At 41.1% G+C, this 26,022-nt stretch overlaps 1 protein-coding gene and 1 pseudogene across 1 annotated transcript in view; both read right to left on the bottom strand.

The window, feature by feature from the left end:
* The window catches only part of GABRG3 (gamma-aminobutyric acid type A receptor subunit gamma3), a 596,953-nt gene that overhangs the window by 88,826 nt on the left and 482,105 nt on the right, over positions 1 to 26,022 (bottom strand). Inside the window, exons 4-5 of the mRNA XM_065872132.1 lie at positions 11,508 to 11,728; positions 9,371 to 9,453 (exon numbers count right to left, since the gene is read on the bottom strand). Of these exons, the coding sequence (XP_065728204.1) occupies positions 9,371 to 9,453; positions 11,508 to 11,728 (304 nt within the window). The remainder of the gene's footprint in view (positions 1 to 9,370; positions 9,454 to 11,507; positions 11,729 to 26,022) is intronic.
* LOC136143734 (glia-derived nexin-like) lies at positions 1,785 to 5,429 on the bottom strand (annotated as a pseudogene).

The raw sequence follows: 26,022 nt of genomic DNA, 5'->3' as shown, positions 1-26,022 counted from the left end.
TATTTACAATAGCCAGGACATGGAACCAACCTAAGTGTCCATTGACAGAGGAATGGGTTAAGAAGATGTGGCACATATATACAAATGGAATATTAGCCATAAAATGAAACGAAATTGAGTTATTTGTAGTGAGGTGGATGGACCTAGAGTCTGTCATACAGAGTGAAGTAAGTCAGAAAGAGAAAGACAAATACCATATGCTAACACATATATATGGAATCTAAAAATAAAACGGTTCTGAAGAACCTAGGGGCAGGACAGGCATAAAGACGCAGACGTAGAGAATGGTGTTGAGAACACAGGGAAGGGAAAGGGTAAGCTGCGATGAAGTGAGAGTCTTGCATTGACATATATACTCTACCAAATGTAAAATAGCTAGTGGGAAGCAGCCGCATAGCACAGGGAGATCAGCTTGGTGCTTTGTGACTACCTAGAGGGGTGGATAGGGAGTGTGGGAGGGAGACGCAAGAGGGACGGTATATGGGATATATGTATACGTATAGCTGATTCACTTTGTTGTACGGCAGAAACGAACACAACATTGTAAAGCAGTTATGCTGCAATAAAGATGTTAAAAAAAAAAGAGCATAAATGTGCTTGCTGTGTTGGTTTTTCACCCTAAATTGTTTACTGGGGAGAGAGCAAAGCTCTCTTCATCTCACACCTTGAGGCCTGAGTATCTCATTTTGCTCCATCTGTCCTCTTGCAATAGCAATAAAAGTAATAGTGTTAATAATAAAAGCGCAGACTCAATAGCCATTCTACTTCATTCAAACCCAGTTGCCCTTGCTCTCCAGGGAGATGCAGGCAGATGACTTTATCACCCCATGCTGGGTTTCCTTGACTGTGGAAAGCATTGAGAAAAACAGGGCCTCCCAGGGTCATTATATGTCTCAAATGGGCTGATGATTGTAGTTGCTCAGTAATGGCACGTAGTAAATGCACCTACTCAAGTTAGAGGGAAAGTGAGGATTCCCAGTTTCCAGCATCAAGCTCTGTGCTCAACACTGAGCCCGATGTCCCCATGCCAGCCTGTGAGTAGGTCCAAGCAGGCAGGAGGATGGCCCAGAGCTTTCTTGACACTCAGTATGGTTCACATCTTTATCATCTTTCAAAAAGCTTTTATTTGCAGTATGCAGGCCTCTCACTGTTGTGGCCTCTCCTGTTGCGGAGCACAGGTTCCAGACGCGCAGGCTCAGCGGCTATGGCTCACGGGCCCAGCCGCTCTGCGGCATGTGGGATCTTCCCGGACCGGGGCACGAACCCGTGTCCCCTGCATTGGCAGGCGGACTCTCAACCACTGCGCCACCAGGGAAACCCTCAAAAAGCTTTTTAAACTTTATTTTAGTGAATATATGCATTATATAAAACAGCAGAAACACACAGCGATGCTAGAGATTTCATTATTACTCCCCAAAATAATGTTTACTATCAAGACTTTGAATGGGGGAAATTTTTTAAAGGCAAATAAGATTTTTTTTCATGAAATAATGAAAGTGACCATTTAATGTCTCCCCCCATCCCCACCCTATTACAAAGATTAAATTTCCTCTGGAAAACAAAACAAAACAAAAACCCTGATCTGGACAGTAAATAATAGAGTTGTTAAACTAGGCAACCATTCAGTAAATTAAGGTATTGTTTAGGCATTTTGAAGCTTTCCTCTTCCTTTCTCAATACAGTGTTCCCCCCGTCCTGCCCTTCTTTCCCTCCTAAAACACATCCCAGAGCAGAAATGGTTATATCTCTGAGTCCTCTGAGTCTCTGTTCCTACAAGCTAATTTTCAAAATGAAAATACTGCACAAAGATATGTAACAGAACTATGGAAGACGTAGGGAAGTAGTCTTTTCTTCATAGCTAAGGTAGTCTTTGCTTTGCATTGTTTCTTCTGTATACTCTTCAGGGTTTGTTTGCTGCCTAAGACAACACTTGTGGGATTATGTTGGATGAACCATAGGAAAGGTCTCTCTACTATAAACCAAGGAGGCAATGACCTTGTGATTAGATTTCCAGTTATTGATGCTGAATCTCTGGTTCCATCTTCAAGTTTTGATTTTTGCAAGATGTGAGAAACATGAAGGTTTTCCGACATTGTTATTTTTGCAAAATTTGCCTTTAATGGATCAAGCATCCATCAGTGGCTCCTTCAAATTGGTTTGTGCTATGGCTATGAACCTGGGCAGGATCAGCTGCATACTGTTGCTCTGGAGCTCACATCAGCTGTCTCTGGTCTTGGTGCTCATGTGGGGGTGACAACCAACAGTGGAGTGAAGGTGAAGATCTTGGCCAGCAGCACAATCAGCATGCTGATGCTTTCCTCAAGGTAGGACATTTCAGTGAGGTCCTACCTAAATCCTCGGGGGTGCTTGTTGCCTCCACTGGAACACAGAGAGCTGAACTATAATTGGACCAATAGGATTTCCCACCAGTTGCCAAAAATGTACACTTCTCTGTGTTCTCAGGTTGAAACCCTGATGTCCTTAAACTCTTAAAAAACTCTGCACTAACAAAAACCAGTCTAGTGAGCACACGATTCATAAAGTCTAGGGAAAGGAGAGTGGCCGTCTTTTCCTTGGCTTTATTTTTAACACAGTCACAGAACCCAGTGTCTGAAGGCAACCTTTACAGACAAGTGTGTACATATTGTGTTGGCCAAAAAGTTCATTCAGATTTTTCCGTAACATCTTAACAAAAAATAGTTCGGTAGATACTTCCAAACTGGTGAAATTAAGCCCAGAATGAAAGGCTAATTGCTAATGAGGGTTTAGCTGTTTTCTCTTCCTGAAGCCTTCCATGTGCAGAGTTTGTCCAGCACAGCTGTGCATCTTTGGGGAATCCAACCGTAATAGAGAAAATGTGCAAATATCCCTCACACCAGCTTCTGTCACCTAACTCCCATCAAGTCCACATCTTTAGCTAAATCGACTAGGAATCTATAAAGGGTATGTCTCTAGTCCCTTCCATCGCTTTCTATCTTGCTGCCATTCCCACTTTGCAGATGGGGGAAGGAAGGCTTAGCAGGGTTTAGAGAGGTGAAGAATGTTCCCCATTCTTCTACAGTGAGTGAGCAGGCAGCTGGGATTCCAGTCCAGGAAGTCTTACTTCACAGCCTTGGTCCCTCCCTCTCAGACTCCCCCTGCCCCCAGCAACACTCTGCAGCCACAAGGGTATTCACAGTGATAACTATCAAGTGACTCCTTCCTGATCACTCAGGGAGCCCTGGACAGGTAGCTCCCATCACATACACATTCTGTCATTTAATTTAATCTTCACAGAGACAGATGAGGTGGGTATTATGATCCTTGTTTCATAGATGAGAAAGCTAAGTCTCAGAGAATTTAAACAATATGCAAACACCTAAGCAGTGAGAAGAGCTCGCAGTGGGAGGAGCTCTCACTCTTGTTTTACTCCAAGCCCTCCGACACTTCCGTTTTGCTGATTTTCAGGCACTCAGTGTTTGGGATGTGTGAATAGCATCTGTGTACCCTCTAGTGCACACTCTTCTCCATGTGACCCAGCACCTACAAGTCCATTGGCTGCACCAAGAGGAAGGGTTTTGCTACTGTGTGAGAAGATCTGAGAGATGCTGAAAGATCACTTTCTCCAGCACCTCCGCAACGTTCCTGCCACTGCACCGTCCTTCTCCCCTCCATCTGCTGTTGAGAAAGAGGCACAATACCTCCAGGGATCCACCGTGATAGGGCACCCAGGGTCATCTGGCTACAGAGGGACTTCATCAAACAAAAAGCTTCTGCACATCAAAGGAAACAATAAGCAAAATGGAAAGCAATGTACAGAATGGGAGAAAATATTTGCAAATCATGTATTTGATAAGGGACTAATATCCAAAATATAAAAAAAACTCCACAACTCAGTAACTCAGTAGAAAACAGCAACAACAAATAACCTGATTTAAAAATGGTAAAGGACCTGAACATTCTTCTGAAAAAGACATACAGATGGCCAACAAGTACATGAAAAGGTGATCAATCATCAGAAAAATGCAAATCAAAACCACAATGAGCTATCACCCCACATTGTCACAATGGCTTCATCAAAAAGACAAGAGTTCATAAGTGTTGGTGAGAATGTGGAGAAAAGGGAACCCTTGTGCATTGTTAGTGGGAATGTAAATTGGTATAGTCATTATGGAAAACAGTATAGAAGCTCCCCCCAAAATTAAAAATAGAACTGCCATGTGATCCAGCAAATTCCACATCTGGATATATATCCAAAGGAAAAAAATTTCCATCTTGAAAGATATATGCACCCCCATGTTGATAGCAGCATTATTTACAATAGCCAGGACATGGAAATAACCTAAGTATCCATCCACAGATGAATGGACAAAGAAGTTGTGAGATATATATATATATATATATATATATATATATATATATATGGTGAAATATTATTCAGCCTTAAAAAGGAAACCCTGCCATTTGCAACAACTTGGGTGGATCTTGAGGGCACTATGCTAAGTGAAGTAAGCCAGACACAGAAAGACAAATACTGCATGATTTCACTTATGTGTGGAATCTAAAGTATTCAGACACATAGCAGACCATAGAATGGTTGCTTCCAGGGTCTGGGGTAAGAAGAAATGGGGAGATGATTGTCAAATGGTACAAAGTTTCAGTTTTGCAGGATAAGTTCTGGAGATACACTATACAGCATGTTACCTGTAGCTAACAATACTGTATGGTGTACTTACAATTTTGCCAAACTCAGTGAGTTCCAGACATTAAATATGCACAGCTTTTTACATGTCAATCATACCTCAATAAAGTGGTTTTAAAAAATAAAATAAGGGTGGCAGGATATCATTGTGAAAGAAAAAACAGAAGAAGGAAAAAGGAGCACAGCCTTCAAAGTCACAAAAAGAACACAGCCTAGCAGTCTGGCATTCTTCCTCTGCCATGACCCAGTCCTTAACCTCTCAGAACAATTTACTTCACTTAGAGCCAGAATAAAAATAACCCACTTTCAAGACTGGACAGCAGAGCCACTGCAATCATGAATAGCAGTGGTTTACACCATAATGAGGGTAACAGTTAAAGGAGGTGACCCCAAAGCTCTGTCCTTCCTGCTACAGGCAACACTGTCTTCATAGAAGGCACATACAGCCAGGACCAGCCACACGGGGCACCGTCCCACCCCCCCAAGGTGTGAGTGTCTACAGCAGTGAGATGGCAAGGACAGGGAAGAGTTGGAGGGGCCAGAGATCCAGGAACATGTGGGAAGATGACCTGGCTAGCAGGTGAAGGGCAAGCACTTCAAGGAGAATGGGGCAGGCAAAGAGACAAGATGGGAAAATCCCCCTCACCCTCTGCACTGGTCTGTCTGGCATGGTCCCTGATCGGGAACCTGCTTCCCAGGGCACTGCCTCGATTCTCACTCTCAGCTCCAGGCTGCTGGACTCTGCCATGTCTCCTGGACATGCCAAAAAACTCCCTTTGGTTACATCCAAAGCAGGTAAATTCAAGTGAATACAGGAATATTTTGGGAACTTTGGAGTCCACATATTTTGTAGGCTGGAAGTGTGGGAACTTCCCTCCCTGTATTAGGGTTCTCCAGAGAAGCAGAACCAATAGGATAAATGTAGATGCAGGGATAGATACAGATAAAGATATAAGAGGACATTTATTATAGGAATTTGTTCATGAGATTATGGAAGCCAAGAAGTTCCACAATCTGTCATCTGCAAGCTGAAGACCCAGGAAACCTTGGTGGTGTAATTCAGTCTGAGTCCAAAGGCCTCAGAATTAAGAGACAGAGGTTTTAAGTCCTGGTCCAAGTCTGAGGCCTGGGAACCAGGAGCATTGATATCTGAGAGCAGAAGATGCACATCCCAGCTCAAGCAAAGAGCAAATTCCACCTTCATTCACCTTTTTCTTTTACAGGCAGACCTTGGAGATATTGCAGCTTCAGTTCCAGTCCATCATAATAAAGCAAACATCACAACAAATCAAGTCACACAAATTTTTTGGTTTCCCAGAGCATATAAAAGTTATGCTTATTCTATGCTACAGTCTATTATTGATAAGTGTGCAGTAGTATTACATCTAAAAAAATCAATGTAAGTAACTTAATTAAAAAACAATGCTGTTTGGGAAAGGATGCCATAATTTTCAATTTGTAAAACAAAATGCAGTATCTGTGAAGCACAATAAAGTGAAAGAAGATGAAAGGAAGTATGCCTGTATTTGGTCCCTCAAAAGACTGGATGATGCCCACACACCTTGGTGAGGGCGATCTTCCTTATTCAGGCTACTGACTCAAATGTTGATCTCTCCTGTAGACACCCTCACAGAAACATTCAAAAATAATGTTTTACCAGCTATCCAGGCATCCCTTGGACCGGGGGTTCCCAACCCCCGAGCCGCGGACTGGTATTGGTCCGTGGCCTGTTAGGAACTAGGCCGCACAGCAAGAGGTGAGTAGCAGGTGAGCCAGCCAGCGAAGCTTCATCTGCCGCTCCCCATTGCTCGCATTACCACCTGAACCATCTCCCCCCACCCCCTTCCATGGAAAATTTGTCTTCCACAATACCAGGTCCTGGTGCCAAAAAGTTTGGGGACCTCTGCCTTAGACCAGTCAAGTGATACATAAAATGAACTGTTGCTCTCGCCTTGGAAGATGGGCTTCCTTTTGGAAGTTTTGTACCTGAGCATTTGCTTCAAAGGACACAGGGCCACTGCTGGCATTTCATAGCATCTGCTATTTGGTGATTAACTCATCCAAAAGAGAAAGGACTTTCAAGGAGCTGTGTGGTTTCTTTCCTGCCAAAGCAAAGGTCCCACTTGCCAGGACATTCCACCTGGCAGAGGGCCCACCTCTTTAATGCACCCGGGGAGCAGGCAGGGAATGGGCAATTTTGTCTGTTTATTTTAAGACACACACCAGTTATGAAGCATTTGGATGAGCCATGAATACTTGGTTCCCTCTTCAGGTCTAAACCCAAGAAGGATTTAGAATGAAATACATTTGGCAGCACTCTGTATGCTGCACATGGGAAGAAACGAGCTATTTGTGGCTGCTAAAAATAAACATTTCTGGTTTGTTCCTCTGCAAGTCCAATCAGATGCTGCTGGAGCCTGATAATGATGAGGCTGAGTTCAGCCTATCTTTCCTACTCAGCCTGCCCTCCTGCCTTAAGTGTATAAAGCTCAACTGACCAAGAGATGCAGATGGTGCCCTCCCTCTAGGCATATATCTTTTTGAGTTAGTGTTTTCATTTTCTTTGGATAAATACACGAAAGTAGAATTGCTGGATCATGAGATAGTCCTATTTTAAAATTTTTGAGGAATCGCCATACTGTTTCCCACAATGGCTGCACCAATTTACATTCCCACCAACAGTGCAGAAGATTTTCTTTTTCTCCACATCCTCACCAATACTTGTTGTCTTTTGATCATAGCCATTCTGACAGGTGGGAGGTGATATCTCATTGTTGTTTTGATTTGCATTTCCCCAATGACTAATGATGTTGAACATCTTTCCATCTACCTGTTGGCCATCTGCATGTCTTCTTCGGAAAAAAATGTCTTTTTAGATCTTCTGACCATTTTTTAATCAAAAAAATTGTTTTGTTATTGAGTTGTATGAATTCTGTACATATTTTGGATACTAGTCCCTTATCAGATATATGGTTTGCAAATATTTTCCCTCATTCAGTAAGTTGCTTTTCCATTTTGTTGATAGTTTCCTTTGCTGTGTAGAAGATTTTTAGTATGATATATAGTTCCATTTGTTTATTTTTGCTTTTGTTGCTTTGCTGGTGTCAGATTAAACAAGTCATCACCAAGACCTATGTCAAGGAGCTTACTGCCTATGTTTTCTTCTAGGAGTTTTATGGTTTTAGGTCTTATGTTCACGTGTTTAATCTATTTTGAGTTAATTTTTGTGTATGGTGCAAGAGAGTGGTTGAATTGAATTCTCTGGCGTGTGACTGGCCTGTTTTCCCAACACCATTTATCGAAGAGTCTGTCCTTTCTTCATTGTATATATTCTTGTCTCCTTTGTGGTAAATTAATTGACCACATATATGTGGATTTATTTCTGGGCTCTCTATTCTTTTCCACTGATCCATATGTCTGTTTTTATGCTAGTGCCACACTGTTTTGGTGACTCTACCTTTGTAGTATAGTTTCAAGTCAGGGACTGTGACACTTCCAACTTTTTTCTTCTTTCTCAAGATGGCTTTTGCTATTCAAGTTTGTGTGTGTTTGTGTGGTTTCATACAAATTTTAGGATTATTTGTTTTATTTCTTTAAAAATGCCAATGGAATTTTGATAAGGATTGCATTGAATCTGTAGATTGCTTTGGGTAGTATGGAAATTTTAAAAATATTGATTCTTCCAATATGTGAGCATAGAATATCTTTCCATTTATTTGTGTTTTCTTCAAGTTCTTTCATTAACATGTTTTAGTTTTCAATATACAGGTCTTTAACCTCCTAGGTTAAATTTATCCCTAGGTAAATTTTGCTTTCATTCTTGTCTTTTTCTGAATTTAAAACGAACTGTAAAATGTGTTTATCCATTATTTCATTTTTGTCTTTTCACTCTAATGTATAGTGAAGAAAGCCACAAAACCTTCTGCCTGAGACTTCATCACATTTGTTTGCCATGCCCCATATGCAATTTTAAAGATAGTCAATGAAGTTAGTTGAACTCTTATGAGTCATACTTAAGTAGTTGTAGTCAATATATTTTAAATGAATCATCATAAATTCCACAGATATATTTCTATATTGACCTTTACTTTAAAACTTTATAAGCAAATAAATTTGATATTTCCTTTTATTTGTAGCCTTGTACTTAGAATTAGATATTGTCTTTAAGAATTTGTAAGTGATTACTTGTTAGCTCTAGTATCAAACCTATGTAAAATATTGGAAAATAAAATACTATGAAAAATTACATCCTATTATAGTGTAATGAGACAACTATAAATATATTTAAGTAAAAACTTATCTTTTTATTTTGAAGACAAACAACTTGACTTGAAGATGATATTAAGCGTAAAATTATTGCAAATGAATTCTGTATATGTCCAAATAATATGCACAGCTCATTAGCATAAGGGTCTTTGGTAAGTCAACAGTTCATCAACTTCTGAGTTCTTTAATATTATAACAAAATGGTTTAGTTGTTCAAAGATTTATCAAAGCTACTTATTTTGTAACATGGGTCCTATGTAACAACGTCTAGAGTGAATATACTCAGGTGGCCCAGACCAAAACCGTTATCCATTTTCTCTGGTTGTATAGTGATGCTATAATCAATCATGTGACTGTTTGCTAGAAATCAGCATAGGCTAGACAATCATTTACAGAGCAGTCATACCCCAAGTCAGTACTCACAGCTGGAGAATATCAGCGGACAGGAGTGCTCATCCATGGGGAAGTTGTGCAGCTGCAGCTGGCATTCCGCATTTATGGTGAGCCTGTGGGGGAGCCAAGCATCACTCTTGTGGCCAGCCAGCGACAATCTAGCAAAGGCCCTAAGCAAAGCCAGGGGCGGTCACATTACTACCATGTGGGGAGCAGGGGCCTGGGGTGGCCACATAGAGCTCACACTTAGCAGGGGCACCATCCATTCAGTATACCACTTGGGTTTTTTTTGTGTTGTGTTACTTTATTTTACTTTTAACTATCAGAAGCAGAGGAAGTTTCCGTTATTAAAATTCCTGACTGTGTCTAGAAATATAAGCCAAGTAAGAGAGGAAACAAATCAAAACAATATGTCCTTGTTTTCATATGTCTTTGTTTCAATATGTCCTTGTTTTCATATGTCCTTGTTTCTTATGTCCTTGTTTTTAATCTGTTTGACTGAATTAAATCCTTCCTCCATTTTGAAAATGGTATATTTGCCTAAATACGTATAATGTCAAGTTCATCCACTTGTAGGGAAGATTTCATATTTGGCTAACTCCCCTACTTGACTAGGCAGGTCGTGGCTGCACTAAATGTGTGCATTGCATCTTTTCAAAGCAGACATTCCTTGGGTCAGAGTTTCTATAAAGGATCGCAGGACTGGCCATGTCTCTATTCTGGTTTGCTGAAGCTCACCTTCATTTCAGAGTCTCATTTATATTGATGAGGAAATAGCTATTACAAGCTCCTGTTCTCCAAATGTAACTAACTCATCAGCAGAGTTCCCTGTTGTGGCTTTTATTGTTGTTGCTGTTCCCAAGCTGCCAACATTATTATTTCCGTGAAACTTTAAAATTCTTTAATCTTCTGCTTATTTTGATATTAATCTGTGCCTTTGTGCTACAAATACGTGTTTACCATACGAATTACAGATTTCTCCTTATGGCCACAAATCACTTGCAATTAAAAGCTCCTGATACTGGATGTGGGAGGAGGGGGTTGTGTTCAGGGACTGGCAGTGGTATTCACTGAGCCAGGAGGACACAGGGGCCTCGTCAGAGGTATTAGAGAAATGACATTCCCCTGCAGCATGTTGAATCAAAATGCTTTTTAGGCTTTCAGGAGGAGATACACACAGGTAGGTGGCTCCTAGAATCTGGTGCCCAGAAGGGAAGTTTGGGGTTGGAAATGAATGTGGGAATGAATCGTCAGCGTGTATATGGCTTTTAAAGTCTTAGGAATGGATGAGCTAAGTCAGCAGGAAAGTGGAAAGTGGGTAAAGTGATGGGGAAGTCCTAAGGCAGGAGGAGCAGAATGAGGAGAGGCTGTGTCAGGAACAGGACAGGAGGTGCAGGAAGCAGCTGTAAAGCAGCAAAGCCAGTGAGACAGAGATAATCAGCACAAGGCACTCAGTCCAGTGCTCTGGAGAGGGCTCAGACGCTGGGAGAGCAGGGTCCAGACGCCACTGTCCTTGATCCCAACGCTGGGTGAGCAGAAAGACTGGTTTAGGTGCAGGGCATTCTATGGTATGTTGCAGCCATGTATTCAGTTAGACTCAGATCTCCCTAGCGGAGAGACTATTGAGAGATACAGTCCCAAGTTCAAACCCGGGTAACACTAGTTCCCGATGGAAACTTTGGGCAGGTAGTTTTATTCACATCTTTCAAACACAGCCCCTCTTACTTTGCTGGGTTTCTGTGAGGACAGCCAAGAGGACTCATTACAAGGTAGCTGCAACTTCCATTAGGGATGCATTAGGGAACACCATCTGTGCTCTTTTGTTCCTTGTGGTCTCAAATTTGGCTATAATTTCATTTTTCAATTAGTACACCAAGACATCTTTATTTTCTTAGCTGAATGGTCCTGTGGATTAAACATATTAAAGATAATTTCCACAGCGCACTTACAGCAGAAATGGATTCTGATGAAGGAAGGAGTTTATATTCATTGCAGATCATTTGTATGTCTTTATTTATACATAACATGGGATTAGGAAAAACTTCCTCAAGACCCAGTAGCATGTTGAACATGAGAAGTGATAGAACTTAGCAATGAAAAATAGGGTCCCATTCCTACAATGATCTAAATTAAAGTCGCCAATATCAGACCATCAGTAGCATCTCACCTTAAAGTGTAAAGGATTTTCCCATCATTCCAAATTCTGAGGAGCTGATTAGGGGTGGTGATCCAGTGAGCCTCTGCAGTTTTGGAATTGCGGAATATTGTATCTGGAATCCATATTAACCCCACCATGTTGCTGTTCAGAGTAAGTATTTTCATTGTGCTGTTGAACCGAAGGCGACTGTCGGTCCAGGTCTGGGCAAAAAATATATCAATTTGGTATTCCTGAAACAGAGCAAAAGGAGGGGCAAGACATTTCTATTAGTGGATTTTCTGCAGGCTTTGTTTTCTTTCTCAGGAGTATGGTTCTCCTTATGTCTGCATCCTCACCTGCCCACATCCCTTTCTGTTAGTGCTTAACACTGTGCCTGGATCAACGTGATGGACATTCAATAAAGGTAACAGATATTATTTGTCAACAGTGTGATAACATATGTGAAAATGTTCTGTAAATAATAAATTGTAATAAACACATAAAGTGTGGTGAGGGGGCAAGAGGTAGTAGAATACAATTCAGAACATAAATGCAGACTCTCCTATATCCCTAAGTCCAAGCTCTGGCAGGTAGCAAAATCTACCATTCTCTAATCTGTAAAATGGTTAGAATAGTAGTGCCTACCTCCTAAAGGGGTTATATGGAAGGAAATAAATAGTTAAATAAAAAGCTCTAGTGCCTGGCATAAAACAAATTATCCAGAAAGTATTAGCTCAGATAATAATTATCATTTTCACTCAAGAGCCTTCTCAGATAATACAACGCAAATCAAAAAGCAAAAAATAAGCAATGACAAAAAAAAATAGAGCTGATAGACACCCAAGCCGAATGCTGATTCTGATAAAGGGCTGATGGCACTCAAATTACTTCTGTAACTGGAAGCAACCCCAGTATTTACAGCATTTAGATACAGGATGGGGCTGACGTCACTGTGAGACATGGAGAAATGTCTTGAGCCTGGACCACCTCAGAGGCTTCTCCCATAATCACAGTTTTAAAGGATTAGCCTTAGATCCATAGTAAGGAGGAGCTAGAGGAAGATTGTTAATGATTTAAATATCTTTCATAGTTTCTTTACATATTAGATATTATAAATGAATTACTTTTACAGAGTTCAGTAATTTTCAACAAATCCCATATTTATCCTTTTCATTGAGTTTCTGATTTAAAGAACCTTTTTGACACAGGTAATTCAACAGACCAAATCCAGCCTTTTATTAACTTATCCCCTATGTCAGGCCCTGAAAACCATTGAAGGCCCAGAACTGTGCCAATAGGAAAAGCCCCTGCCTTCACGGGGCTTATATTCCTGTCAGGGAAAACAGGCCTTAAACAGACAATTAAGGTGAAAAAACATGACATGTCGGATGCATTGACTGCTATTGACTATGCTTGGTAAGTTAACACAAGAAAGAAATTATCTCAGAGGATAATTGGCTGGTTTGAAAGCAGTTATGAAAGTATGAACAGGGACTGTTGCCTGCCATTCCAGTAAGCAAAGAATGTTGCCCCAATTTCCAGTTCTACAAGGACCAAGCCATCAGCCCCTGTAGCGGTGTGCCCTGAGGGAAATTCAGGATGGAGAATAACAGGAAGTATTTTGTGCTTTGGAAACTGGCCCTAGATAGTTAAATGCATATTTAAGGAATAATGTCAATGAACCTAGATTCTTACATCTTCCCATACATAGAATAGCACCAAAATCATTAACCTGAAATATCTGTTCTTTGTAATTAGCAGTGATCTTTTGATGTTTGACTACATTTTTTCCCAGCAAAAGTCTATGTATCCTGGCTTCTCCCTTAACTCTTCAGAGCAGTTCCTCAGAGCTATCTGAAAGGCTGTCTCCCAGGCTTAAGTCCTCAGTAAGATCCCCAGATAATAACTTGCAACTTTTAGGTTGTGTGTTTTTCTTTAGTTGAAAAAAGAGAAAAGAAAGATAAAACAAACACTGATTCTTGTAGGAATGGAAGAAGCAAATGTTTCTCACCCTATCAGTAAATCAAAGACTCAAGAAATGCTTTGACTGTTAAAAGCCTATTGAAACTCACCTTTGCAGAAATAATCAGACCCATTGCTAAAAGTCTCTAAATGGGTTAAGTTGTCATGATGCAAAATCTTTGTGCAAATATGGCTCCAAGGACAAGTGACTAATATATGACTCTTCCACTGAACACTGATAGGACCAAGGTGTCTGTACTTAATTTAAGAGAAAAATTAAAGGTGAGAGTGAAGGCAAAAGGTTGGGTAGAGGCAGTGGCATTGAAAACAAAGGCATACCATGGATCTTGGAATCATGTTGACACAAGATCTATGCAACTGTTAAACTGGCCTATCAGGTAAGAGGCTGGCTAGGTTTTGAGAGAGTTCTACTGCCAAAGGAACCTCAAGTCAGGAAAAAATGTCTGTGACTATTTGAGACTTAGATGTACTCTTGCATTTTTTTCTGTGATGGGTAGATCGTGGCTTGGAAAAGCTGATTGGACCCCAAAGGAGGCTTATTCTCCAATGTTAACTTTTCCATGGCCAGAACAGTTAATGGAAAAGGAAAACTCCCAGACAATGGAGTCAAGAGCCAAGGAGAAGAGTTCTTGGGAGCCCAACTCTGGGAACAGAGTTGAAGCTTAATCAAAGACACTCTCTTCCCAGGGAAGAGAGTCCACTCAGGATCTGCCCACTGGGGTCTCAGAATTGCTGCAAACCAGTGGGTTGATTGTGATTATCCTGGCCTTTCTTCATCCTTGTAGCTATACTCTATATGTGGGTGTGGGTTAGATAGCTTTTCTTTTCAGTTTAGAGGTCAGTGGATTAAGGAAAGCCTTGTGCAAACTTGATGTGAAGATGTACACATACAGGTAACCATGACGTTGGGGATGGGACAGGGTGGACCTTTGGGGTTACCTCAACTGAAGAAGGGAGGAGTGTGTCTGTTCTGATGAGGGAGAGACAAAACATTTGGCAGCTAAAGACAGATCATGGTGGTCATTGGTACTATTCACCAAGTATTGCAGCATCCCTCCTTGTGGGCACATGATAGATTCACATGCTCCCATTTTAGGCCCTGAGAGACTGTGCCCACATGATCAGTGTTCAGATGATTCACACCAGATATGTAATGTAGGTGAAAAGATAGAGAGAGTGGGATGCAGGGGTGGGGGCTGCGGTCCTCACTGAGGTGACTTAGAACAAGACCTCAGTGAGGTACAGGAGTGAGCTGGGCAGATAGGTGCCTCCCTTGCTAGGGCCCTGAACACAAGAAGCAGGAAGGTCAAAGACACTCTTGAGAAGCAGGAATAATGCTGTGGTACAGATTCAGCCAAATGGGGCAGGGGAGCAGACCCCTCACCTCCTTGATGGCAAGATTTTAGCCAAACAATGATGATTGCTGACTATAAAATAGAGACTATATTTGAACAGAGAACATGAGAACACACTCAAAACTTTAAATAAAATTCAGGCTGTGAGAATAGCCAGTACATCACATATAGGTATCTAAACAAATTACTTCCTTTTTCCCTTTAACACTGGGTTATTGGGTAAAGGAATAAGGAGAGAAGGATAAAGACGTTCTCAACAGGGCCAAGGCCCACCAATCATGTGGGTAATGATAGCCAGTAAAGACTGTTTTCTGTAAAGGCCTCAAGTGTATTTTGGAAAGAATCTAAAACCAACCAGATTTTTAAAAATCCCTATATTATATCAGGGATATTGAAACTCAGAAAACTTCAATAATTTTGCCAAAGTTACCAAAGGACTCCAAGTAAAAATTTCCAAGTGGGTCTTTTTATTGTTTAAAAATGAAAAATCAGAAAGTCTCCTGATGACCAAATAGTCCTCCTCTTTACGCCCTTTCCCTACTTATCTTCTCTGCTTTCCATCCCCATTTATGTCCCTTCACAGTACTTTTTAAAATGCAGATCTGAGGGCTTCCCTGGTGGCGCAGTGGTTGAAGGTCCGCCTGCTGAGCAGGGGACGCGGGTTCGTGCCCCGGTCCGGGGGGATTCCGCGTGCCGCGGAGCGGCTGCACCCGTGGGTCATGGCCGCTGGGCCTGCGTGTCCGGAGCCTGTGCTCCGCAACGGGAGAGGCTGCAGTGGTGAGAGGCCTGCGTACCGCAAAATAAAATAATAAATAAAATGCAGATCTGAGAAGGGTAAATCATATATCAAGCTAGGCAGCATCACCTAAAGTCACTCCCATGAGACACCCCATGAGACACAGATGCTTTTGTACCCACCACACACTAACTATTAAGACAGACAATAATGATTTTCTGCTAGGGGGTAAAACGAGGCCTGAGAGGTTAAGTAACTTTCATCAAGTCACACAGCTGCTAAGTACCAATTGTGCCAAACTATATAGTCAAAATCTTCTTCCCAGGAGAAAAGGGAATCCTCCTACACTGTTGGTGGGTAGGTAAATTGGTGCAGCGACTGTGGAGAACAGTATGGAGATTCATTAAAAAAATAAAAATAGAGGGCTTCCCTGGTGGCGCAGGGGTTGAGAGTCCGCCTGCTGATGCAGGGGACGCGGGTTCGTGCCCCGGTCCGGGAAGATCCCACATGGTGCGGAGTGGCTGGGCCCGTGAGCCATAGCTGCTGAGCCTGCGCGTCCAGAGCCTCTGCTCTGCAACAGGAGAGGCCGCAACAGTGAGAGGCCTGTGTACCGAAAAAAAAAAATAGAACTACCATTTGATCCAGGAATCCCACTCCTGGGCATGTATCTGGAGAAAACCATAATTCAAAAAGATATATGCACCCCCAGTGTTCACGGCAGCACTATTTACAATAGACAAGACATGGAAATAACCATCCAGTGACAGGATAAAGATGTGATGTATGTATACACACACACACAATGGAATATTACTCAGCCATAAAAAAGAATGAAATAATGCCATTTGCAGTAACATGGATGGACCTAGAAATTATCACACTAAGTGAAATAAGCCAGACAAACACAAATATCGTATCACTTATATGTGGACTCCAAAAAAGGATACAAATGAACTTATTTACAAAGAACAGACTCACAGACATAGTAAACAAATTTATGGTTACCAAAGCAGGGGTGGGGGAGGGACAAATTAGGAGGTTGAGATTAACGTACACACACTACTATATATAAAATAGATAAACAACAAGGACCTACTTTATAACACAGGGAATTATACTCAATATCTTGTAATAACCTATAATGGAGGAGAATGTAAAAAAGAACATATATACATACATACATACATATATATATACACATATATATATGTAGCCATATCACTTTGCTGTACATCTGAAACTAACAACATTGTCAATCAACTATATGTCCACAAATTAAAAAAAAAAATCTGCTTCCCTGGATGTGAGTGAGAGCAGCTGCAGCAGCTGCAATCTAGTTGCCAGATATGGGAACCACCACCAGGCGGTGAAGAAAGAACACCGGTGTGGGCATCCACTCCACTTTTGCCCTGCTTACAAACTGTGTGAGATTATTCACCTTCCTTGGCCTTGGATTCTTCCTCTGTAAAATGGGAGAGTTGGGTTAGATTAAATATAAGAATGCTTCCACCTCTAACATTTTATATTTCCACATCACTGCCTGGAGTTAGCTTTTCAGTGCTGAAAGTAATTTTTCTGTAGGGGAACTATTTTTCTGTAAGGAAAGGGCTCACACCATGATGCCCTAAGGAAGGGTCTGCAGGGTTTGGAGGGATTCTCTCTTTATTCTGAAGTCCTGCCACAAACGCCAACTCAAGAAGACAGAATGTGGATGGTGTGCGTTGGTGCCTGGTGTGGATGTTTTATTGTGTTTACATTTGACTAAATGTTGGAGAAACACTTGCCACCCACAAAGTAATATTTTTATGTCTCTCATAAACTTTCTTTGTAACTGCATTAATCATCTTTCCTGCAGAGGAAAGAAAAATCATTCTTACAATGTCTATCTAAAACAACATTTTACATAACTCATAAATAACTGTGAAATTAATGTGTCTGAAATACTAATAACTGCAACAGGTGAAAAATGTGCAACATCCCCAACTTAAACCTTCATATTTGTGGAGAGCCTATGCTGATAATTTGTTTTAATAATTGGAGGGCTCAATGATTCCTAAACAGGCCAGCAGTGTGTGGAGCATTTTAACAAAACAGAAGAAAAATTATGATTCTTCATGCTATCTCTCTGTAATTTCTAGAACACTAGAAATTTATTTTCTAATGCTTTTCTCCTTTCCTTTACCAAAGAAGAGGGCCATATGGAAAGATGATAGATTAATAAAAGACAGGGACTTGGAGACAGGAGGTTACAGGAGACACACACTCCAGGGCACAGGCGCTCTCCCTCCATCCCAGCACATCAGGTCATCGCCTGGAAGGTGACAGACAAATCCTTTAGTATTGGAAGTCACTGGCAGCTTTCTTTGTAAAATGGAAATTACAGGCCCATGCCGGTTAGACTTTGTTCAAATGCCTCAGTTAAAAATGTATAATATGTAATGATGATTAGAATAAAATGATTTTTATTTCTTCATTATCAGGTATGGAAGCATAACAAATATATATTTTTGGTGTTACTTCCTCAAATTCATCATAGGAAACAAGGCTTTACAGCTGGCCTCCATTTCTCCCCCAGAGACCTGCTCCAGCCCTGCCTCCAGATCTGCAGCCTCCGGGGCTGCACCTGCCCTGTTTTCATCCCTGAGTTCCCTGAACATCCTTCCCACTAACCCCAGGCTCCTCCAGTCTTTGGAAGCCATTCACGCACTCCAACATGTAAGCCCTACTCTGTGCTGGACATGAGGCTATGTTTATATAAAGACAGATGCAATATCCTTGCCTGCAGGAGCTTGGGCCCACAGCATGTGGAGAGGGTGTGATGCTCCACCTGGCACCCAGGCAATATGAGGGCCGCCTCCAGGAAGCCAGAGAGGCCCACCCAGGTGGTACAGGGGGCTCTGCAGGGACCAGGCCTCCCATCTGGTCCTGGAACCACTGGGCAGAAAGTGGACAGGTGATGGGTGTATCCATCAGGGAGGACTATATCAAAGCTGAGAGGAGTGACACCAATTCAGGGAGAGTGGGTTGTGAAAAGTATTTGTTACAAGGATCACCCATAGGAGCATCAGGAAACCAGGTAACCTCAAGATGCAACAGGGAAACATGGTGCCCTCCTGAGCAGGTCCAGGACTTGTCACCTGATACTAATGTAACCTAGGGCTCTTTTTAAGAAAAGGATATATAAATATAAATATAATATTAAATAAAATATATACATTTATTTTGAATGAGAAAAAAACATAAATATTCAAAAATTGCAAATGCCACAAAAATCACAAAACCTGGGAAAAATAGATTTTATTTTTATTTGCTAACTGGCCCACTTTCATCATACTCACAAGTCCTATATCTTTTGCTTGCTTGTTCTTTGGTCACACCTTTCTATGGCAATGTTTTATGATGTTAGTTTTTTAGAGAGAGAGAGAATAAAAATTATTACTTCCTCTGGTATAATGAAACAAAATGTTTTATTATTAACAGATTTTTAAAAGTTTACTTAAACTCACAATTCATTATTGGAAATATCATGTGCATATTTGGGCCTCTGCTAAATGGGGAAAAGCCTCAAGTTTCTTTTATATAAAGTTTGCGGATTCTGCATTTGAACTTGGGCTCTAGGACTTTCCTCCAAGCCACCCATACTTCGGGAGTCCTGGACCTTGAGAAACAATCACTCTGGGACAGAGCTTGGGTCTTGCTCATCCCGTGATCATCATAGTATATGGAAGTTGCAGGGAACCCTAACCCACTAACCACAGCTTGAAAGCTTCCCCAGCCCCACCTTCCCTTAGGGTCCACAATTACCTGCACCCAACAAGAGCAACTTGTAATGGGGGAATCAGAGGAGGAAGAGATAGCAGTATTTGCAAATTTCACACACTGCTATGACCTTCCCTGGGGCCTGGGAAGGAGCTTCTGCAAGAGAGGAGCTCTGAGGCTTAAATTTTGCAAGCATGATGCAAATTGGGAAGACCCAATGGACCACATGGTGTTCGTGGATCTGGGCCAGGAGTCGCTTGTGGATGTCAGGTGGACCCAATCCAGGATGAGCAAGGGAATGGAGGAGACACAGCTGCTGCTGGAGATGATGCTAACAGTCAAGAGAATAGGAGGGAAATCTCCCTCCCTTCTGTCCTTATCTTCCAAGTGCCTCAGGTTGGCTGAACCCAGCAGAAGGCCAGGTGACCAGGGACCTGGAAAGGCAGGCTTTCGAGTCAGCCCCCTGTGGTGGGGAGCAGTGCAGGGGAGAGTGGGAAATGAATGGAGGACCAGCAGGGGCATGAGAGGGGTAGAAAGGGCACCCATCGCGAAGCAGGCTCCCCTCTTACACCCTGTGGACATTTTCCACATCCGCCTGCTCGCCTTTTCAACATTCCCTCTCTTGAATAGCTGTCCTTCCTCTGGAATTCAGCTACATATTTACTGCTTTCAGATTAAACTTGTCTTTCAGATTAAAGCGTTCCATTGGATGTTATATTCTCCAACTACCATTGCTACTCAAAAGCATACAATGGCTACTCGTCTAAGAATTGAGTTTAAACTCCTTTGCATGATACTTAAGGCTCTTTTCTTTATAACCCAAGCTGACCATCTGATTCCTTGTAAACACACCCCTTACCACAGCCATCTGTTCCCGATGTGACAAGACACTCTGCATACACCCTCATCCTCCCCATTTCACCCGTGCTGTCCCCAAACCTGGAGGCCCTCATCTCATCTATCAGTCCTCCCATCTCCCTGAGGCATGGCTCCTTAACATTACACGTTTGGCTGTAGCCTGCACCTCTTCAGAGTATTACTATTACTTTCTTCTCCTGATGTGAATGCCTTGTTTCTTTCATTGGAATAGCTCACAGTTGTCTGCATGTTGAGCACATAGCACTGTCACGTGGTCCCTCGATCCTTGTCCATAGCACTAATACTCCCTCCCCACACGGAGAAAGCAGCATCATTTAAGAGCACTTTCTTGACCACCAGAGAGTTCCACCAATCATCAAAGATCCGAGGCCTTATTTATAAAGCTGCCAGTTAAAACATGACTATAATTCTGTAGTCAGGGCTGGGAGCTACTGCCACTCACCACGTGGAAGAGTGATGTGCTGCCTGCCTGCTGTGTACTTTTAAGCATGAGGTGGTGACTTTTGTCTGGGGGCTCAGCCTCCGAATGCCTGTGCCCTTTCAGTGAGTGTCCATCCCAAGGGAACCTAGTGGGTTCCCAAATAGAGAAAGGGTCCTGCTCTCCCTCCCCTCTCCAGCGTGGCCACAAAGCACTGCCTGACCAACGTGCCCCAGGACACCTGCTGAGCATATCCTTCTGAGCAGACCAGTCACACCCAGCCCCTGAGACACAGCAGTCTCCCAGGACCCCATTCCTTCTCTGCTCCAGGTGATGTACCCACTTTGGATAGCAAATCTTCTTGTCCTCCCACCTCTGCAGGGTAGGAGGCAACAGAGAACCTTATTTCTGTTTCACCCCCACTGTTGAAGTCTAGGTCCTTGTGTGCTCACTCATTCTAAGGGAAAAATCCATGTTCCTGGCTCCTTTCCAAACAGGAAGGAGCCCATCACAGAGGTGTGGGAAGAGGTGGCTATGGAAAACGCAAGGAGACTATTATGGGCTGAATTGTGTTCCCCCCAAATTTGTGTATTAAAGTCCTAACCCCCAGTGCCCCAGAATATGACTGTACTTGGACACAGGGCCTTTCAAGAGATGATTACATTAAAATGAGGCCATATGAGTGGGCCCTAATCCAATTTGACTGGTGTATTTTTGAGAAGAGAGACACACACAAAAGGAAAAGCATGTGGGGATAAAGGGAGAAGGCGGCCATCTGCCAGCCAAGTAGAGGGCCTCAGGAGAAACCAACACTGCCAACACCTGGATCTTAGACTTCTAGCCCCCAGACAATGAGAATATATATTTCTGTTCTTTAAGCCACCGGATCTGTGGTACTTTTTTTTTAAAAACATCTTTACTGGAGTATAATTGCTTTACAATGTTGTGTTATTTTCTGCTGTATAACAAAGTGAATCTGCTATATGCTTACATATATCCCCATATCTCCCCCCTCTTGGGTCTCCCTCCCACCCTCCCTAACCCACCCTTCTAGGTGGTCACAAAGCACAGAGCTGATCTCCCAATAATATGCGGCTGCTTCCCACTAGCTATCTATTTAACATTTGGTAGAGTATATGTGTCAATGCCACTCTCTCATTTCGTCCCAGCTTACCCTTCCCCCTCCCTGTGTCTTCAAGTCAATTCTTTACATCTACATCTTTATTCCTGTCCTGCCCCTAGGTTCTTCAGAACCATTTTTTTTATTCCATATATATGTGTTAGCATACAGTATTTGTTTTTCTCTTTCTGACTTACTTCACTCTGTATGACACACTCTAGGTTCATCCATCTCACTAAATACAACTCAGTTTTGTTTCTTTTTATGGCTGAGTAATATTCCATTGTATATATGTGCCACATCTTCTTTATCCATTCACCTGTCGATGGACACTTAGGTTGCTTCCATGTCCTGGCTGTTGTAAATAGTGCTGCAAAGAACATTGCGGTACATGACTCTTTTTGAATTATTGTTTTCTCAGGGTATAGGCCCAGTAGTGGGCTTGCTGGGGAGTATGGTAGTTCTAGTTTTAGATTTCTAAGGAACCTCCATACTGTTCTCCATAGTGGCTGTATCAACTTACATTCCTACCAACATTGCAACAGGGTTCCCTTTTCTCCACACCCTCTCCAGCATTTATTTTTTGTAGATATTTTGATGATATGGCCATTCTGACTGGTGTGAGGTGATACCTCATTGTAGTTTTGATTTGCATTTCTCTAACGATTAGTGATGTTCAGCATCCTTTCATGTGTTTGTTGGTAATCTGTATATCTTTGGAGAAATGTCTATTTAGGTCTTCTGCCCAGTTTTGGATTGTGCTCTTTGTTTTTTTTGATATTGAGCTGCATGAGCTGCTTGTATATTTTGGAGATTAATCCTTTGTCAGTTGCTTCCTGTGCAAATATTTTCTCCCATTCTGAAGATTGTCTTTTCGTCTTGTTTATAGTTTATTTGCTGTGCAAAAGCTTTTAAGTTTCATTAAGTCCCATTTTTTAATTTTTGTTTTTATTTCCATTTCTCTAGGAGGTGGGTCAAAAAGGATCTTGCTGGATTTACGTCATAAAATGTTCTGCTTATGTTTTCCTCTAAGAGTTTTATAGTGTCTGGCCTTGTATTTAGGTCTTTAATCCAGTTTGAGTTTATTTTTGTGCATGGTGTTAGGGAGTGTTCTAATTTCATTCTTTTAAATGTAGCTGTCCAGTTTTCCCATCACCACATATTGAAGAGGCTGTCTTTTATCCATCATATATTCTTGCCTCCTTTATCAAAAATAACATGACCATATGTGCATGGGTTTAACTCTGGGCTTTCTATCCTTTTCCATTGATCTATATTTCTGTTTTTGTGTCAGTACCATACTGTCTTGATTATGTAGCTTTGTAGTATAGTCTGAAGTGAGGGAGCTTGATTCCTCCAGCTCCGTTTTTCTTTCTCAAGATTGCTTTGGCTATTCGGGGTCATTTGTGTTTCCATACAAATTGTGACAGTTTTTGTTCTAGTTCTGTGAAAAATTCCATTGGTAGTTTGATAGGGATTGCATTGAATCTGTAGATTGCTTTGGGTTGTATAGCCATTTTCACAATGTTGATTCTTTCAATCTAAGAACACTGTATAACTCTCTCACTGATTGTATGGTCCTTAATTTCTCTCATCAGTGTCTTATAGTTTTCTGCATACAGGTTTTTTTGTCCCTGTACATAGGTTTCTTCTTAGGTATTTTATTCTTTTTTGCAACGGTGAAAGGGAGGGTTTCCTTAGTGTCTCTTTCAGATTTTTCATCATTAGTGTGTAGGAAGCAAGAGGTTTCTTGCTTGCATTAATTTTGTATCCTGCTACTTTACAAAATTCTTTGCTGAGCTCTAGTAGTTTTCTGGTAGCATCTTTAGGATTTTCTATGTATAGTATAATGTCATATGCAAACAGTGACAGCTTTACTTTTTCTTTTCCAATTTGGATTCCTTTTATTTCTTTTTTTTTTTAAACATCTTTATTGGGGTATAATTGCTTTACAATGCTGTGTTAGTTTCTGCTTTATAACAAAGTGAATCAGCTATACATATACATATGTTCCCATATGTCTTCCCTCTTGCGTCTCCCTCCCTCCCACTCTCCCCATCCCACTGGATTCCTTTTATTTCTTTTCCTTCTCTGATTGCTGTGGCTAAAACTTCCAAAATTATGTTGAAAAATAGTGGTGAGAGTGGACAGCCTTTTCTTGTTCCTGATCTTATGGAAATGGTTTCAGTTTTTCACCATTGAGAACAATGTTGGCTGTTGGTTTGTCATATATTGCTATTATTATGTTGAGGTAAGTTCCCTCTATACCTACTTTCTGGAGGGTTTTTATCATAAATGGGTGTTGAACTTTGTCAAAAGCTTTTTCTGAATCTATTGATATGATCATAGGTTTTTTCTCCTTCAATTTGTTAACATGGTGTATCACATTGTTGATTTGTGTATATTGAAGACTCCTTGCATTCTTGGGATAAACCCCACTTGATCAGGGTGTATGATCCTTTTAATGTGCTGTTTGCTAGTATTTTGTTGAGGATTTTTGCATCTATTTTTACCAGTGATATTGGACTGAATTTTTCTTGCTTTGTAACATCTTTGTCTGGTTTTGGTATCAGGGTGATGGTGCCTTCACAGAATGAATTTGGGAGTGTTCCTCCGTCTGCTATATTTTGGAAAAGTTTGAGAAAGATAGGTGTTAGATCTTCTCTAAATGATTGATAGAATTTGCCTGTGAAGCCATCTGCTCCTGGGCTTTTGTTTGTGTGAAGATTTTTAATCACAGTCTCAATTTCAGTGCCTGTGATTGGCCTGTTTATATTTTCTATTTCTTCCTGGTTCAGTCTTGGAAGGTTGTGCTTTTCTAAGAATTTTTCCATTTCTTCCGTTGTGTCCATTTTAATGGCATAGAGTTGCTTGTAGTAATCTCTCATGATCCTTTGTATTTCTGCAGTGTCAGTTGTTACTTCTTTTTCATTTCTAATTCTATTGATTTCAGTCTTCTCCCTTATTTTCTTGATAAGTGTGGCTAATGGATTATCAATTTTATTTATCTTCTCAAAGAACCAGCTTTTAGTTTTATTGGTCTTTGCTATTGCTTCCTTCACTACTTTTTCATTTATTTCTGATCTGATCCCTATGGTTTCTTTCCTGTGTTAACTTTGGCGGTTTTTTTTTCTTCTTTCTCTAATTGCTTTTGGTGTAAGGTTACGTTGTTTAATTGAGATGTGTCTTGTTTCTTGAGGTAAGATTGTATTGCTATAACTTCCATCTTAGAACTGCTTTTGCTGCATCTGATATGTTTGGCATCATTGTGTTTTCATTGTCACTTGTTTCTAGGTATTTTTTGATTTCCTCAGTGATCTCTTGGTTATTAAGTAGGGTATTGTTTAGCCTCCATGTGTTTGTATTTTTTTACAGATTTTTTCCTGTAATTGATATCTAGTCTCATAGCGCTGTGGTCAGAAAAGATATTTGATACAATTCCAATTTTCTTAAATTTACCAAGGTCTGATTTGTGACCCAGGATATGATCTATCCTGGAGAATGTTACGTGAGCACTTGAGAAGGAAGGGCATTCTGTTGTTTTGGAAGGAATGTCCTATAAATATCAATTAAGTTCATCTTGTTTAATGTATCATTTAAAGCTTGTGTTCCTTATTTATTTTCATTTTGGATGATCTGTCCCTTGGTGAAAGTGAGGTGTTAAAGTTCCCTACTATGATTGTGTTACTGTCGATTTCCCCTTTTATGTCTTAGCATTTGCCTTATGTATTGAGATGCCTCTATGTTGGGTGCATAAATATTTACAATTGTTATATCTTCTTCTTGGATTGATCCCTTGATCCTTATGTAGTGTCGTTCTTTGTCTCTTGTAATAGTCTTTATTTTAAAGTCTATTTTGTCTGATATGAGAATTTCTACTCCAGCTTTTTTTTGATTTCCATTTGTATGGAATATCTTTTTCCATTGCCTCACTTTCAGTCTCTGTGTGTCTCTGGGTCTGAAATGGGTCTCTTCTAGACAGTATATATACAGGCTTTGTTTTTGTGTCCATTCAGCCAGTCTTTTGGTTGGAGCATTTAATCCATTTATATTTAAGGTACTTATCAATATGTATGTTCCTTCTACCATTTTCTTAATTGTTTTGGGTTTGTTTTTGTAGGTCTTTTCCTTGCCTTGTGTTTCCTGCCTAGAGAAGTTCCTTTAGCATTTGTTGTAAAGCTGGTTTGGTGGTGCTGATTTCTCTTAGCTTTTGCTCATCTGTAAAGGTTTTGATTTCTCTGTCGAATCTGAATGAGATCCTTTCTGGGTAGAGTATTCTTGGTTGCAGGTTTTCC

Source organism: Phocoena phocoena, chromosome 2, assembly GCF_963924675.1.
Source record: "Phocoena phocoena chromosome 2, mPhoPho1.1, whole genome shotgun sequence".
NCBI classification, from domain to species: Eukaryota; Metazoa; Chordata; class Mammalia; order Artiodactyla; family Phocoenidae; genus Phocoena; species Phocoena phocoena.
Note: the sequence above shows the minus strand (reverse complement) of the source record. Positions and strands in the feature narration are given on the sequence as shown.